The sequence below is a fragment of the Danio aesculapii genome, chromosome 14 (assembly GCF_903798145.1).
Source record: "Danio aesculapii chromosome 14, fDanAes4.1, whole genome shotgun sequence".
Lineage (NCBI taxonomy): Eukaryota > Metazoa > Chordata > Actinopteri > Cypriniformes > Danionidae > Danio > Danio aesculapii.
Genome location: NC_079448.1, coordinates 32250357 through 32267966, shown reverse-complemented (window position 1 = coordinate 32267966; position 17610 = coordinate 32250357). Strand labels below are relative to the sequence as shown.

Below are 17610 nucleotides of genomic sequence, written 5' to 3'. Positions count from 1 at the left end.
ATGCTCAATGTCTTGAACTTTGAATCTATCAGTAACACTTTAAAATAAGGTTGTATTAGTAAACACTAGTTAATGCATTAGTTAACATGAATTAACAATGAAGACATCTGTTAAGCATTAATTAACCAAGCATAATGTATATCAATGTGTTAGTTAATGCATTAATTAACATCAACTAATAGTGAAAAATTACTTTGTTCAGCATTACATAATTACAAAAGTTGCACTAACTAGAAAAAAAATTGTTGTATGGACTACAAAAATTAAGTTGAACTAACTAGAGAAATTAAGTTGTATGAACAAGAAAGTTCAGTTGGGGTAACTTGAAAAGTTATATGAACTAGAAAAAAAAGTCAGGGCAACTAGAAAAAAGTTATATGAACTAGAAAAATAAGTTGGGGCAACTAGAAAAAAGTTGTATGAACTGTAAAAATAAGTTGGGGTAACTAGAAAAAAGTTATATGAACTGTAAAAGTAAGTTGGGTTAATTTTATTTTAATATTTTACTTATTTTAATAAGTTAATCATGTTTCAATAAAAAAAAAAAACTTATACAAAGTTGTTGAATTGTTATACAATGTTTGATTGATGCAAGTTGAGATGACTTGAAAAGTCCCTTTGATTCAACTAAAAAAAATAAGGCAGCAATATTTTTTTTACAGTGTACAAAAAATAAGTTGTTTACTAGAAAAATTAAGCTGCAATAACTAGTAAAATTAAGTTGTATAAACTAGGATATTATGTTAAACAACAAAATCATAAGCCTAAGGCACTCGAAAAGTTCTTTAAAATTTTTTTACACTTTGAGTGGCTTTGACTTATGATTTTATTGTTTATCTTCATGAATCCCGTACCCAAAGAGCACTGACACACTAATTAACCCTGAAGCACTTGTGGTTTGATTTAGGATATTATATTGTTTTAAATAGAATAATTATGTTGTACTAACTAGAGAAATTAAGTTGAGGTAAATTGAAAAAGAAACAATGAGCTTTGTCAGTGATAAATAATGTTAGTAAAAAGTCTACAAACATTAATAACATGTAAGTTGAAAATTGTGTAGTGCTAAACCTGAGTCATTGTTCATTATTTGTTCATCTTAACTAATGCATTAACACATTACTATATTTGTTTACATTAAAAGTTTACATTAACAAGAGATGTGCGGTCAGGGAAGGCATATGAGGCAGTGCCCTACCTGTCATTATCCTCACCTGCCTCATTAGATGTATAAATGATAAAATAAATATTTGTCCTGATCTATGCTATAAATGCAATTTCAGTATGATTCAAATGATTTCAATAATTTTTATGATCAAAATTGCTGTATTTTGTGTATTTCCTGTTTAATTACAGCGTAGGAAATGAGATGAGGCCGAGCTCTGCCTCATTTTAGATTGCGCAATCCCTTACAAACTGACTTAAGCCTGCCTTTTTTGCTCACTCAGTGTATGCTACCAATGTAATGATTTATTCAAATGTTTTTATACATTGTAGACATTTTTATTATATGTCCTCACTTTCCATATAAAAGGTAATGTATTTCACGTATGTCTATCACTTATTTGGTGTTAGAATCTGACATACAGTTGCACTGAAAAGACATGAGGTGAGGCGGGCAGTAGCTCTACTGCACTGAAGAGGGCGCGCGTGAGCTCATGTTATTCTTGTTTAGTGGTTGCTCTTCTTTTACACAGTACAGTTCAATAGGAGTCCGTTATATTATGGTTTGCTCTGACTGACTGCAAAAATCACGGATATCAGCTCAAAAATTTCTCAAAGTTGGACTTTCAATCAAAACGTTAATAAATAATGGACGACCAATGCAAAGGATCCACCGGTTTTGTCCTTAATTACCTAGGAAACGAAGGACGCGTTTTGAGGCGCCGTTTGAAGGAGCCTTCGAATTTCTTTTGAAAAGAGACAGCTGCGTCACGCTGCGATGGTGCTGTGCATTTCTCTCTCTCTCTCTCTCTCTCTCTCTCTCTCTCTCTCTCTCTCTCTCTCTCTCTCTCTCTCTCTCTCTCTCTCTCTCTCTCTCTCGAGAGAGAGAGAGTGCATCTGCCGTGGTGCTGTTTGTGTCGCTTGTTATAGTTGTCTGTAACATCTAACTGGGTGTTTTTAGGGAGGCATATTTAATCGTTATACATTTTACTATGTAAAACAGTGATTACTTACCATTAGTTCATGTTAACTAATACATTTACTAACACATGTGTAAATGTTGAGTTATTATTAACAAAGTAACTAATGAACTAATGAATTCACTAATGTTATCTAATACAACCTTACTGTAAAGTGTTACCCACATACCAAAGAATGACCAAGTCTTCAATCCTAAGTTGCATCTCTTTTACACACTTGTCCTGCTACAAGTGATGTTTCATATAGTAAGATCAGATTTAATCACAATAGAACATATAAAATTTCATGTCAAAAACATGATAACTCATCTAGCCGGAATGCACACTGTCACCTGCATATTGCGATCCTGTTGCATGCAGTTGGCTGAAATCTGCTGTCTTTCTAATGTACGGTTCCCTTTGTCCTTTTGTCATGGCGTGAACATACCTCTCCTTGGGCGATACCTGCATGTATCAGCCAAGCCAGCCAGCCTTATCAGGTCACAGTGCGAGACTCATCCATCAGTGTGAGCAGGCCCAGAGGCAAAGAATGATGTGAGAGGGAGTAATGTTTTAAAAGAGAGCTCCGTTTCAGCCCTCAGTCTGTCTCTCCTGTTGCAGAGAGCATGCCCTCTGGGAGATTGCAGTCCGTACTGTTTGTCATCCCATAATGGGCTTCATACTTGTGGGCTTTTTTCAGAGTCTGTAAGAATTACAGGCTTTCAAAAATTTGCGTCTCAGATCAAATAATATGTACTGGGTGTCCTTATGTTCTTGTTGCTTGAGTAACTGTGCATCCTTCAGAAAACAGTGCAGAATCCTTTACGATGCGCTTGCATTTAGAGTTTTGGAAATATGCTGACATTTTGATTGGAGAGAGTACTTTCTTAAAAGCAATTTTGCTTTGTTCAACAGGTCATAATTCAAGTTCTTGACACAAATGAACACCGTCCCAAGTTTAGCCAAAACCAATATGAGATAAGTATTCCAGAGGAAATTCAGCCTGGCATGAAGATACTGGAAATAAATGCAACAGATAAAGACGAGAACAACAAATTATCCTATACGCTGTTAAGCAGCACGGACTTATTTAGTCTGAAAAAGTTTCGTCTTGATCCTGGAACAGGCTTTCTGTACACCGCTGAAAAACTCGACCATGAAACCATGCACAGACACATCCTCACTGTAATGGTAAGTCTATGTATAATCATTTTTATCCTCTACATTAAGTATTCCAAATAATAACCCTGCTTAATATTTTACCAGCTGTTTATTTTACATCATATTATTCCAGGTTAGGGATCAAGGTGTGCCTGTGAAGAGTAATGTTGTGAGAGTAATCGTCAACGTGGAGGACAGTAATGACAATCCACCGTGGTTCACTAGCTCTCAGTATGCTGCCCGTGTGTTTGAGACAGCTGCGATTGGTTCATCTGTGTTACAGGTCACTGCTTTGGACAAAGACAAGGGCTTTAATGCTGAAATCCTTTACAGCATAGATTCAGGTACAACTATGCTTCGCACTATCAAGCCATACTAATTACTATTTTTATATACACTCACTGGAAACTTTATTGGGTGCTTAACTTTTGCATTATAAGCCTGGACCACCTTCTGAAGTAAGAACAGGCTTATGTTATGTGGCATAGATTCAACATAGTGCTGGACACATTTGTCCATATACTGTAGATGTACAAGGCATCCATTGTTAATGGAGATTTGTTGTTTGAACATCCATGATGTGAATGTCCACCACATCCCAAGAGTTTTCAATTGGTTTGGGATTTGGTGACTGTGGATAGCATTTTAGTATAGAGCAGGTAAACTAGGTATTGAACACATCATGATTTTTACTGGTAAATATATTTATAAAGGTGCTGTTGACATGAAATTGACCAAAATTTTGGTTTAAAAACACAATCTAAACAAATAAGTTTTTTAAAATCTATGTTATGTGTATTAACATTGGGATGACGCAAGGAGAAAGTACTGAATTACTAAAATGCACTGCAAAAAATGCTTTTCTTATTTTTTTTATCTTGTTTCTAGTTCAAATATCTAAATATTCTTGAATAGAAGCATTTTCTAGACAAGCAAAACTTATTGCCTTTTGTAATTAATATTACAAAATTGAATGAGTTTTTCCTTAAAACAAGCAAAATAATCTGCCAATGGGGTAAGCAAAATATTCTTATTTTCAATCAAAATCAAGATTATTTTTCTTACTCCATTGGCAGATGATTTTGCTTGTTTTAAAGAAAAACTCACTCAATTTTGACACATTATTTCATAAAACAAGACAATATTTTTTACGTGCATGGAAAATGCATCTTGATTTGAGATTTTTTAGATATCTGGACTAGAAACTAGGTAAGAAAAGCATTTTTTGCAGTGTGTATTTTTATAGCTTCAAGATGCATCTTGTATGGAGAATGGAGTCGCATGCATTTCTCAGGTGTGAATTATTTCCTAAGACAACAGATTCTTCAGGTTATCAGCTGGGCCATCCTAGCAGATTTATTTTATTTTTCTGAATCCAGCTGAGATTCCTGTGCTGTATTTGGGATCATTGTCTTGCTAAAATGTCCACCCTGGTTTCATCTTTATCATCCTGGAAATGCAGGGGTTGGAACTGAAGCAGCTAATAATAATTTACATTGAGGGGGGTTAAGGTGCTTTCTAACTACTGCAAGTCTGGGCTTTCCGTGCAGTTTTACATCTTCCTTTCTTCTTGTGTTTATTACTTCACTGTATCATTTAATTTTATTATATGTAACCTAATTTCTAAAATGATTAGTTTTGTTTTCTTAGTATGTTTGGATTACTTTGGTTGTTACTGGCATCTAGTGCAAAAGTGAACAGCACTTTTAGAAATATATTTTCTGAGAAAAATGGTGACATGTTCAATATTATTTAATCAACTGTATGTGGATAACTTTCATGTTTGAAAAACTTCTATCAATTCAAACCAGTGTAGCCATTTTCCTATGACCTCTGGCATTATCAAGGAATACTCAACACTGAAATTCTCAGATCAACCTAATTGTCATGAACAACTATGCCACATTTAAAGGCCACATTTACATGAATGGGTTTTCATTTTAAAGAATGGAATTAAGAATGAAAATGATTCACTTTTTGTCCAGACTAGCATATTGTGCTGTATTTTAGAAAAAGAATCTCTGTCAACACTATACACCTTAAAATGCACATGATCATTCACATAGTTTGCAAGCATTCATACTAGCTGCCTACCGGTTACGTATGAGAGGTGCTTGAAAAAACAGGGAACGATATGTAATAGTCCAGAAGACCTGTCAGAGAGTGATTATGGACAGCCACTGCTCCATTTTCATAAATCTGTATTTTAGTCCATCTAATTTAAACACCAGAAAATGGGGTCTTCAGTGCTTTAAAATGCTTCGTTTATGTGGGTCGAAAATAGCATAGTGTGGAACCAATAGAAACAGCCCTAGTGTAACTTAAATCAACATATTTCCTCATTTTGATGCTCAGTTCACAGTTTGGGAGATTGCCTTGTCCAAATGCCTCTCTAAATGCCCAAATCCATTCAATTGCTGCCATGCGAGCACTTAATAAAGTGGCTGGTGATTGTATATATATCACACAGTCCTGCAGTGTATTTATGTACCTTTTACAGCAGTTGCCAGTGAGAGACAATGAAATTATTATATTGCTCTGTTTCTTACCTTTCCCCTCTCTCTGATGGTTAGGAAATCATGGAAATTCCTTCATCATTGATCAGTCCTCAGGCATTGTAACAGTTGCAAGAGAACTTGATTGTGAGACCAGAGACCAGTATGAATTGATAATAAAAGCTTCAGACAAAGGAGAACCTTCGCTCAGTGCAGTTACGGCTGTCAGGATCACAGTCACTATCTCAGATAACACCAAGCCGAAGTTCCCTATCAATTCTATATCAGCTGAAGTCAGTGAAAATGTTCCTGTTGGAAGTTTTGTAACTTTAGTCTCAGCCTTCAGTCAATCAACAGTTTTCTATCAAATCATAGAGGGAAATGAGAAAGGCGTGTTTGACATCAATCCAAACTCTGGTGCGGTCATCACAAGGAAAAAGCTGGACTTTGAAACACTTTCATCATATAGACTGATTGTGCAGGGAACAGACATGGCTGAAATGTCAAGCAGTGTCACAGTAAACATTTATTTAAACGATGAAAATGACAATGCTCCTGTCTTCACTCAACCTGAATATACTGGCTTCATCAGCGAGTCGGCCATCATCAGAAGTGTGGTCCTGACCTCTCAGAAAGCTCCGCTTGTTGTTCGTGCAACAGATGCTGACCAGCACTCAAATGCCAGACTTGTCTATCAGATTATGGAGCCATTTGCTTGTAACTATTTCTCCATCGATTCTAGGACTGGAGCGATTCAAACTCTCAGCATCCTGGATTATGAGCAGAGACGGACATTTAACTTTAGAGTACAAGTTCATGACACTGGGAACCCACGTTTGTTTGCTCAAGACACTGCCAATGTGACTATACACATCATTAACATTAATGACTGCGCTCCCAAATTCACTCAGGGTTCATACGAGGCAACTCTCCTCCTTCCGACCTATAAAGGTGTTAAAGTGATAACAGTAAAGGCAACAGATGAGGACTTGCTGCCAGGAAACAATCTACGTTTTGAAATTGTGGATGGCAACATAGGGAACAAATTCCAGCTGGATCCAACTTTTGGTGATATTTTTGTACAAAATGCTACACAGCTGCGGAGTAGGTACAGATTGACAGTCCAAGTCTCTGATGGAAGTTTCATTGGGTCTGCAACTGTGAAAGTCAATGTTAAAGATAATAAAAGTCACAATCTGAAGTTCAGGCAGGACATTTTCACCGCTCATGTGCAAGAAAACTCAACAGAAAAGAAAACCCTGACAGTTCTTTCTGTAGTTGGAAATAGAGTCAACGAGCCTTTGTTTTATTCTATTCTCAACCCTAACAGTAAATTTGAAATAGGACGCACATCAGGAGTGCTTTTCTCTACGGGCATCCCATTTGATCGAGAGGAACAGGATTTGTTTGAAATCATTGTGAAGGTAATAAAAGAGCCAGAGTTAAATGGAACTGCCCACGTGCTTGTGAGAGTGCAAGTTGAGGACGTGAATGATAATGCCCCATTCTTTGTAGATCAACCCTATCATGCGGTTGTACAGGTTGACCAAACTGTGGGTTCAGTTTTTGGGAAGGTGACCACTGTGGACAGAGATATTGGCAAAAATGCAGAGATTACATACTACTTGAAAGGTCATGATAAATATTTTCAGGTGAACCCATCTGGAGAAATATCTTTAAAGAGGCCTCTTGAGTTGGAAAGCATTGGCAAGTATGTCATTAACATCACTGCGCAAGATGGAGGTGAACCACCACTGTTCTCAAATGCAGAGGTTGTTATTTCAGTGGTGAGCAAAGCCACACCAATATTTGAAAGACCTTTTTACAAGATAGAAATCCCTGAGAATGTGCTAGTAGGTACATCTATACTCCAAGTTGTAGCCAATCAATCCGGAGGACCTCGTACTGTCTACAGCATCAGTGGGGGAAACCCATTCAGTCAGTTTGACATTCATTTTAACTCTGGACTCATTGAAGTCATCAAGCCATTGGATTATGAGGCTCATCCAGCATATCGGTTGAGCATCCAGGCAACAGATTCTCTGACCGGGGCCAACTCTAATGTTTTTGTAGATATTATATTGGAAGATGTCAATGACAACGCACCTAAATTTGAAACAGCAGCGTATAGTATCAGCATCTCTGAATCTGCTGTAATTGGAACCTCTGTTCTGCAAGCGGTAGCTATGGACCCTGATGCACAAAGCAATGCTATATTGTTTTATAAACTACATGAAAAGGATGGATCGACTTCGGATCACTTCAGAATAGATGCTGAGAGTGGAGTTATTTGGACTGCAGGACTACTTGACCATGAAACCCAATCTCAGCATATTCTGATTGTAAAAGCTGTTGACGGTGGGGCAATTCAGTTGTCTGCTGAGGTCCAAGTGACCATATATATAACAGATCTAAATGACAACCCACCTATTTTTGCACAACAGCTTTATAATGCCACCATAAGGAAGATTTCTTCTCCAGGGCAGCTAGTGACCTGTGTTAAAGCATTTGATGCTGACAGCCATGGTAGCAGTAATCTCGAGTACGCCATTTTGTCAGGAAATGACAACAACATTTTTGCAATTGATGCGTTAAGTGGAGAAATTGTGATTGCCAACCTCAGTGGACAATCTCTTAAGCACTTCTACAGCTTGATTCTGTCAGTGACTGATGGGGTTTTCTGTGCTAGCGCTGAAGCAAACATCTATGTGATGGGTGAAAATAGCCACAACCCATCATTTACTCAGGACGAGTATCTTATTGAGTTTGCTGAGAACTCTCCAGTTGGTACGCTTGTCGGACAAGTTGAAGCCATTGACGAGGACCCAGGGATATATGGACAAATGACGTTCTTCATTATGAATGATATCGCCAGGGATAAATTTAACATCAATGAAGATGGACAGATTCACACAGTAGAGAGCTTTGACAGAGAAAACCCAGAAGAGAAAATAATTAAAATCAGTTTAATGGCTAAAGATGGCGGTGGTCGATTAGGCTTTTGTAATGTCATTGTAATTCTCTCTGATGAGAATGACAATTCACCCAAGTTCAAGCATTCAGAATATAAAGTTACTGTGCCAAGAGATGCTCCTAGCAGTACAACAGTAATCAAAACAACAGCAGTAGATGAAGATGAGGGAAGTAACGCCGATATCGTATACGCTATTGACTCTGATATAGACCACTTTGAAATTCATCCACTTAGTGGTGCGATTGTCACAAAAGAAAGTCTAATTGGACTGGAAAATGGCCTGTATTCCTTCTTTGTGAAGGCTAAAGATTCTGGAAGCCCACCAAAGCAATCTATTATTCCTGTTTCAATTAGAATAGTTCCCCCTGAAACATCAATCCCAAAGCTTGCCGAGCCATCGCTGTGGTTGGAGCTTTCAGAAGATCTGGCTGTCGGAACTGAGATGGATATCTTCCAAGCTGAAAATGAGCTTTCTGTGATCTACAGCCTTGTTGGAGGGAACACCCCAGAGAGTAACAAACATAATGTCTTTGCTATTGACAGCACAACTGGAAAGCTTATACTCACAAAACGACTAGACTATGAAACTATAAAATGCTATCATCTCACAGTGCAAGTTCGAGATGTCAAAGATGAGATGGAAATTATCTCAACTATAGATGTTAGTGTCCATCTCAAGGATGTCAATGATAACAGCCCACAATTTGAGTCCTTCTGCTACCAGTCGTATATTGCTGAAAACCTGCCAAAAGGGACTTCTGTAGTACAGGTTAAGGCAACGGATTTGGATTCTTGGCTGAATGGCCAGATCACGTATGCTCTGCATGAAAATCAGCAGCCCCCCGATGTTCTCCAGTTGTTTTCAGTGAACAGCGAGACGGGTTGGATAACCACCCTCACGGAAATAGACAGGGAAAAGACAGACCAATATCTAATCACAGTGGTGGCCACAGACAGAGCCCAAGGGCTACAGATGACAGGCACTACTGTTGTAGAAGTGACAGTTGTGGACACAAATGACAACCCTCCGTTATTTACTGAAGCAGTTTTTAAAGGCGCTGTGAGAGAAGATGAATCTACACCAGGCACAGTTGTAACCATTCTCAGCTATGTTGATTCTGACAGCGAGGAGGTCAACAGGAGGTTCAACTGCTTCATCACAGGTATACCATCCATGTTGACAAGTGAAAGAGAGTAATAGTTTAATCTGTGTCTTAATATACTGCCACTTGAAGTGTTTAAACCCTGTTTTCTTAAGTAGTATGCACTGCTCTTTTTCCCACGATAAAATTAAATGTAACAAAATCAAAAAAGTTAAAAACAAGCAGATGATTTAATTAGTATCACCAAAACAGTGTGTTTTTGTAATAGGGCATTACAAAATAACATCTGTCATAAACAAAACTTGAAGATACTGTTTTGTGCTTTACAGCATGAATTACACAAACCCATACTGACAACTTGATGATATCTAACAATATGAATTACACACACACGCATGCCAAAACACCTACAAAGAAAAGCATTAGAAAACTAAGGAAAAACCTCCCCAGTGTTTCAGGCCCTGTTTAAACTAATACGTTTTACTTTTAAAATGGTGTTTAAGAATGAAAACAATCCATGTACACATTGGCGTTTCACCTAGCATTTCTGAAAGGCTCTCTGTCCACACTACAATGCTGAAAACACACATCATGTGACCACACACACACTGGAACCTCCCCAGGTGAGAGCAGCGCACGTCGGACAGTTCATCAAGGATCTACCGCTGGACCTCATCTCACTATAGTTGTTAAACGTGATATTTAATTCATATCGTCTCTATCTCTCTAATGACTCTTTGGTCTTTTGAATCTATTACTTGCTCTCAGGTGACGTGTTTTGGCTGAGCGCAAAGATAAGTTAATATATTAATGTAACCACGTGCACTGATTCTGCATATTGACTGATTGCTTGCCTTTATTTCCTATATTGTATAAACATATTGTACTTTATACTTTTATAAAGACAATTATTGATTATTAAAACCGAAATTCAGCAAAAGAGACAGAATATGTTTCGTATTTTTCAATAAACTAAACGAGGCAGTTGTAGCAAAGTCCCTTTACGGAAAGTCATTTCACTCAGTGGCCATCTTTGAAACGCCTCTCGGGCTGTATGCTCAGTCATTCTGTCTGAATGGGGAACCATCAAATTCTTCAAAACTGTTTGCCAAGATTATGATTACAATTCAGATTTGGAATCACCAATAAACCGAAACAACAACAGTCTCATAGGTTTCATTTCTAAACGTCTGAATCAAACAAAATTGGCATATTTTCAGGTTGCCCAAGCTAGTGCATGCACACTCGAAAGGAAAGAGATCCCAACAACAACCTCATTTATGGTCATCTTGCACATTATCATCCTCTGGTTAATAATCATCTGATCGCACTGCTCTTCTGAAGTAACTTAAAACTTGGTATTGATGCCGAATCTCCTCCAGAAATGAAAGTGACTCTTTGTTTACATGTTCGTTTGGGTAATTTCTGTCATGTGATGTGCATTTGACAGGACAGACTGTGCCTTGCGTTCGTTTCTTACAGATTACAAAACCAAAAAACTTTTGTTTTCAAGAGTAGTTGGTACATTTAAAAGTACAGATTTCAGGCCATATGTGAATATATTTTTTATGTCTGTGAAGCAAGTATTCGCTGAGATTCCAGTGTGTTTGTTGACCACCAATCTGTTGTAAAAGCAGACGTCTGGTCCGAGTTTCTCCCCTGGAGAAACTTCAGTCTATATCGATCGATGATTGGTTCCTGTACTAGTAGACGGGGCTTCATTTGCCATATTGACCTTTACACTTTTCCCCATTCAAAACTATACGAGTGACATGTCTTGTGTATTCTATACTTTATCGGCTATTTATAGGTTATAGGCTCATGGGATGACGGTCATATTAAATAAGTAACTTCATGACGCCTCAACATTTTTGCTGTCCGTTAAGTTAAAATTAAAAGTTAAAAGGAAACATAGCTAATGACATTATAAAGATCACTTCCCTTTGAAGATTTACCTGACGTGTTTTCAGGAGTTTGTTTTCCATATTAAACTTGTGAAGTCTGAACTTAGAAGAAAAGGATGCAAGATTGAACTTTATCCACATAATATTGAGAAAAAGCCCAATCAGATCTTCGTTTTACTCCATCCACACGGACACGGAGCAGTAGCATTTTAAAATGAAAATGGTCTCTTTAGCGTTTTCAAAACGCTCAGTTTTTGGGGCTTGAGTAGTGTGGACGGAAGGCGTAATTGTACCAAAACTTAAGCATTTTAAAACTAAAACGTATTAGTGTAAATGGGGCCTCAGTGTAATATAAAAAACAGGATTCTTTTTCATTTTAAGGTGAACTAACCCTTTAAAGAAAACTGGTATTTGCATTCCAGCATGACAATTTACTGAGGTGTTTATTAACCTTTAAACAGTCTGCAAAGAAATTACAGCACTAATGCCACAAGCTCAATTGCTGGATGTTATGAATAATATATGATATGTATATGAGTGTTCGGTATTATACCAACGCTGATTAGAGATATTCAGAGCATCTTGTTATTGTCCTCAGTTTCATCACATCGACTGATTAGTGTCTTGTATGCAGCTAGAAATACAATGAATCCCCAAGCTATTGAAATGATGCTAAATACATGATGATTTGACTGCTAATACACTTATTAAATATTTCTGATTTGAGCAAAGTATATTTAGCTTGTTTTAATGTATTCAGGTGGAGACCCACAGGGCCTGTTTGATGTGAAGCACACAGATGGTGTTTGGGTGGTCGCTGTCAGCAAAACCCTGGACAGGGAGGAGAGAGATTTCTATCTTTTAAACATCACAGCCACCGATGGAACCTTTGTGGCAAAGGCGGCCGTAGAGATCACTGTCCTGGATGCAAATGACAACAGTCCTGTTTGTGAGAAGGCATGATGTGTTTATTCATTAGCCCTTGAGCTCTTTATTCTGGACCCTGCGTGGAACTTTTAATGAATACATTTCAAACACATTGCACATACTCACAATATTCATTTTTAGATAATGACCCCCATTTCTGCAGTGCCAGTTTAAACTGAAATCCACTTTTGCTTTCAGGTTGTGTATGCTCAAGCTGTTCCCGAAGATGTACTCATCGGAAAACACATTCTTCAAGTCTCAGCCGCTGATGCAGATATCCAGTCAAATGCAGAAATCACGTACCAGCTAAGCGGCAGTGGAGCTGAATCATTTACAATTGATAGCGAGACAGGTAAAATGAACAAAGCGGAAATATATAGTCTGCGTTTTTATCCAGAGCAATCTAAAGTGTGTCTTATTCAAGGACATAATGGCGCTGACTCATTGATCACTCCTTCGCCTTTTTCAAGCCTTATTGCTACTGACTTTAAAGTGTCAATAGTTAAAATTGAATAGAGATTTTTGCCATACATACTGTTCTAAAGGTAAACGTGACAGCAGCAGGGAAAAAAGTAGATATGCATTTATATGTACAAAACTGGTGTAAAAAATCTGTCCATCACTGACTATTTGTAACATAATAATCCACAGAAATCTCATGCTAGACTATTTGGACTAGCAGATTGACCCTTTTAACAAGATGGTGATTATACTGTTCGTTTCAATTGTCATAAGCATCTTAAAGGGGTAGTCCAGAGTGTATTTTTTAAGGCTTGGTTGCGTTTATAAGATGCAAAGCAATGTGTGCTCATGCTTTATTTGTAAAAGATCAAGCTATTTTTTCATAAATCTTACTTTGATTATATACTGCTACTTAGCTAACATGAAAACGTCAAATTTCACAGTTCATCCAAAAGGCCCACCCTCAAGAGGCTCTGATTGGTCAGCTAGCATAATGTGCTGTGATTTGCGTATGGGCTCCACCTCACCAGGAAAAGCGCCACGCCTCTAAAAGCATACGCTGTGCCTCTGCTGTGTAAATACTGTAAGTCAGAGTAGCTGTTAGCTGTATCAGTTTGAGACTGAATCAGATAGAAAATGAAAAGGAAACAGCTGAACCTTACGTCTGCTCTCTAAAATAAAATCTGACAAGTGTCTTTTATTTATTCGGATTATAAGCATGTGTAAGTAATATGAAACGTTCACATATCTTTTGCAAATTCATTATTTGAGGTGTAAAACACATGGAAAGTGGCTGCATAGAGAGACACTGCAGTGCTGGTGAAGATTGTGGATGTTTACATCAGTTTGATGGATAAATATAAAACTGTAGCTAAAATGTTAACGCTGCCAAACAGCATTTTCCATTGTTTACATCCTTGTTTACGTCCTTGCTACAACATACCGTTAATGCTAGAAACTGTGCATGTAATAGATCAATTTTAACAAAATTACTTACAGGTTGTGGCTCACAATCCACAGCTTTGTCTATTATGGTTGGAGCTGCTAGTTCTTTAATGAGTTTTAGCCGAAGCCTGCACTGAATTGGGAGAGATTCTGGATCTGGATCCTTTATCAAATGCTAGCTATAAATATTTTTTATAATTCTCTGGAACATAATTAAAATTAAACTGTAAGCCCTTCTCTATTTGTGTCGTGTCCTGAAGCCCAAATACAGAAACAGAACAAGCTCTATAGAAGCAGCAGCCTTTGGATCACATTTTAGCTTTCTCTGCTATAACGTTACAGCGCCTCTTGCCAAGCCCCTTCGCTGCATGGGGTTTATGCTAGTGGTGAATGCACGTAACCTGAAGCGTTTGTGATCTCACTAGCCTGGATGTATTTTTTGTAGTCTCCAAATATTCACTGTAGGCTTTGCTATGCTAACTGTAAAAGCCAATGTATCCCTTTGTATTGAACTTTAAGCGTATTACAGTACATTCAGAGATGTTATTTATGTTCACACAGCTACATTACACATCAACTATCGTTTAAAATATGATATCATAGTGGCCCACACCTTTAAATTCTAGAATTTTTCAAATTTGTAAACATTTAAAATAAGCATTTGTATTATATCATATTTTGTTACGCTAGGTGCTCTAATGCATCTCAATGGGTGGGACAGTACATTTGACATTGTTCTCTTTGCTTGCTGCCGGTATCAGTCCCAAACAATCCCTATTTTTTTTTTTTTGGAAAGTTGTGAAAATACTATTGTAGAGTTTTTCATTTTTTTATTTGAGCAAATTGGAATGCAAACAATTATTTGTAGTACATTGCCATTCCCTGCTCTCTAGGTGTACCCATCTATGATGACTTCCCATGCTGAGAAATCCAGATAGTGAAAATGGTCTATTGTAGTGATGATTTTACAGTTGTAATACCCAAGACACAAGATCTCAGTGAAAATACAAAGATGGAGGAATGTGAATAACATCAAAAGGCTCTGCTAGTGTTCTTTTCTGCAGTGAAATACAAAAAAGGAGACATAACATTATAAAAAAATATATATCTGGTTGTATTTTAATCCGTTTTTAGGATTTCTTTTAAGACATTTTTAAGATTATTATGATTAAAATTTAGACCTAAACAGGGCTAAATGCTATGGACTTTTTAATATCCCAGTTAGAAAATATTTTCACTTGATCTATCAAAAAATTATAAAAATGTAATACATTAATACAAAAATAATAATTTTATTTATTTATTTTTTCAAATTAATTAAAAAAAATATCCATTCACAAACCCTATAACCCTTACCAAGAATAGAACAAAACATAGCTGTCAATTACCTCAGTCTACAATAATAATAATTTAATAATAATAAATATAGGTCAGGTCAGTATCCCCCCAGCAGTAAAAAAATGAAGAACTTTTAAGCAAATAAGGTAAAGTACTGTAAGGAAAGTAATTAAATGCTATTTTTTAAATAAAAAGATAAGTGTTAATGAGATGGATTGTTGGTGATTGTATAGGTGTTAATGGCCAGAATGGGTCAATTAAGAGCTATTAAACATTTTTTTAGAGATTTTAATACAGCACTTCAGTAGATTTAAGACTTTTTAAGGCCTAAAATTTAGTTTTTGAGATTTAAGACATTTTAAGACTTTAAGACCCCGTGGCTACCTTGATTTTACAATGAATACACAACTGCATAGTCATGGTTTCTGCAGGTTTCACAGTCAAATTTAAGACTTTTTATGACCTTTTTAAGACCATTATAAATTCAATTTCAGACTTATACAGGCCTTTTTTTATTATATTATATTATATTATATTATATTATATTATATTATATTATATTATATTATATTATATTATATTATATTATATTATATTATATTATAATAAGCTATTTCTTAACTCCACAAGTTAAGAAATTATTTTTTAAAAATAAATTGCCAAAACAAGCAAGCCCTAGTTGTATATGCATACACATATCACATACAAATCTTTAAAAACTATAATACACTAAATGTACACACAACAGTCTGTCCAGGTCAGTGTCCTTACCATATATGGACTTTAAATACAAAAACTTTTAAACAAACATTATTGTAAGGATGATAATTAAACCATATTGGTAAATAGGGTTATAAATTGAGTTATGTTAAAAGTTCTATTGAGATGGATTGTTGGTAACTAGATACATGTTGGCCCGATTGTGTAGCTTTTTATAGACAAAGGAAAATTAAGACCTGTTTACAATTATTTAAGACCTACAAGACAAAATTTCAGTGAATTTAAGACTTTAAGGCCTAAAATTTTGTTTTTGAAGTTAAAACATTTTAAGTCTTTTAAGACCTCACGGACACCCTGATATGAAATATCAATATGAAAGCATGCAGCATTCATTTGCTGCTCTTGCTCTCATTGGCTATTTCAGCTATCCTGTTAGAGAACAGCCCTTTCAACATTCATGATTTGCATATATATATATATATATATATATATATATATATATATATATATATATATATTTCACAAATATAAAGTGCCGATCCTAAATATTGTTTGATTTTTATTTGTAGGTGCAGTGAGAACACTGGCAACTCTGGATAGAGAGGTTACAGATGTGTACAACCTAACTGTGCGTGCAGTAGACAAAGACAATCACTTCTGCCAAGCTTCTTTGCTCATCACAGTTGAAGATGTAAATGACAACTCACCCAAATTCACATCTGACCCACATCGTGTAAGCATTTATCAGAATACACAACCTGGAACATACGTGGCACGACTGGAGGCCTTCGACGCAGATAACGGTATGAACAACTTTTAAACTTGGTTTTTGGTAACCTTGTTTGTGCAAATTGCCTCAAACCATCATGAAGAACGATTAGTTGCAGTAGATGCACAATCATTGCTTCCAATAGTGTGTATCTTGATTGAAGCATCAGTAGTTATTAGTCTGTGCCATCTTTTGCTCTGTGTGCCATTTCATTACTCTCATCTCCACTCAGCATGCAGCTTTCCCTGACTACAGAACAATTGAATATAATCTTCTCATACACGATTGTCTTAGCTCCCTGTGAAGGTACCAATTACTTTCTCACAGTGGTCCACGCTCTAATTCAGACAATCTGAACTTTTCTGCCTTGTGGGGAAAGTTCAGATCAGGTTTTATTTTCATGGCACCTTAAGAATTGCTGTTTGTTTGTGACATTTTAATAATTTTTATCGCATTTACACAACACCATTAAGTAAAAACAGAAACCTTCTTCGGCCATTCATTTATACATTACCTGGCCTTTAGGGTCCTGGAAAAACATCTTTTTCATAATGGTTTCCACACTGTACAAAATGATATGGCTAACAATTCATTTTTTTTGTTTTTTATGTTACTTTAGCTTATTTTAATAAATTAATCAGGTTTCAACTATATTTTTAAGTTAAGTTTAAGCATATTTTTTTACATTT

At 36.4% G+C, this 17610-nt stretch overlaps 1 protein-coding gene across 1 annotated transcript in view; it reads left to right on the top strand.

Annotated features, from left to right (window-relative positions):
* fat1b (FAT atypical cadherin 1b) overlaps positions 1 to 17610 on the top strand; it is a 78266-nt gene that overhangs the window by 16350 nt on the left and 44306 nt on the right. The window contains exons 8-13 of the mRNA XM_056472643.1: positions 3039 to 3314; positions 3418 to 3628; positions 5858 to 9916; positions 12521 to 12717; positions 12886 to 13039; positions 16722 to 16955. Coding sequence (XP_056328618.1) covers positions 3039 to 3314; positions 3418 to 3628; positions 5858 to 9916; positions 12521 to 12717; positions 12886 to 13039; positions 16722 to 16955 — 5131 coding nt within the window. The remainder of the gene's footprint in view (positions 1 to 3038; positions 3315 to 3417; positions 3629 to 5857; positions 9917 to 12520; positions 12718 to 12885; positions 13040 to 16721; positions 16956 to 17610) is intronic.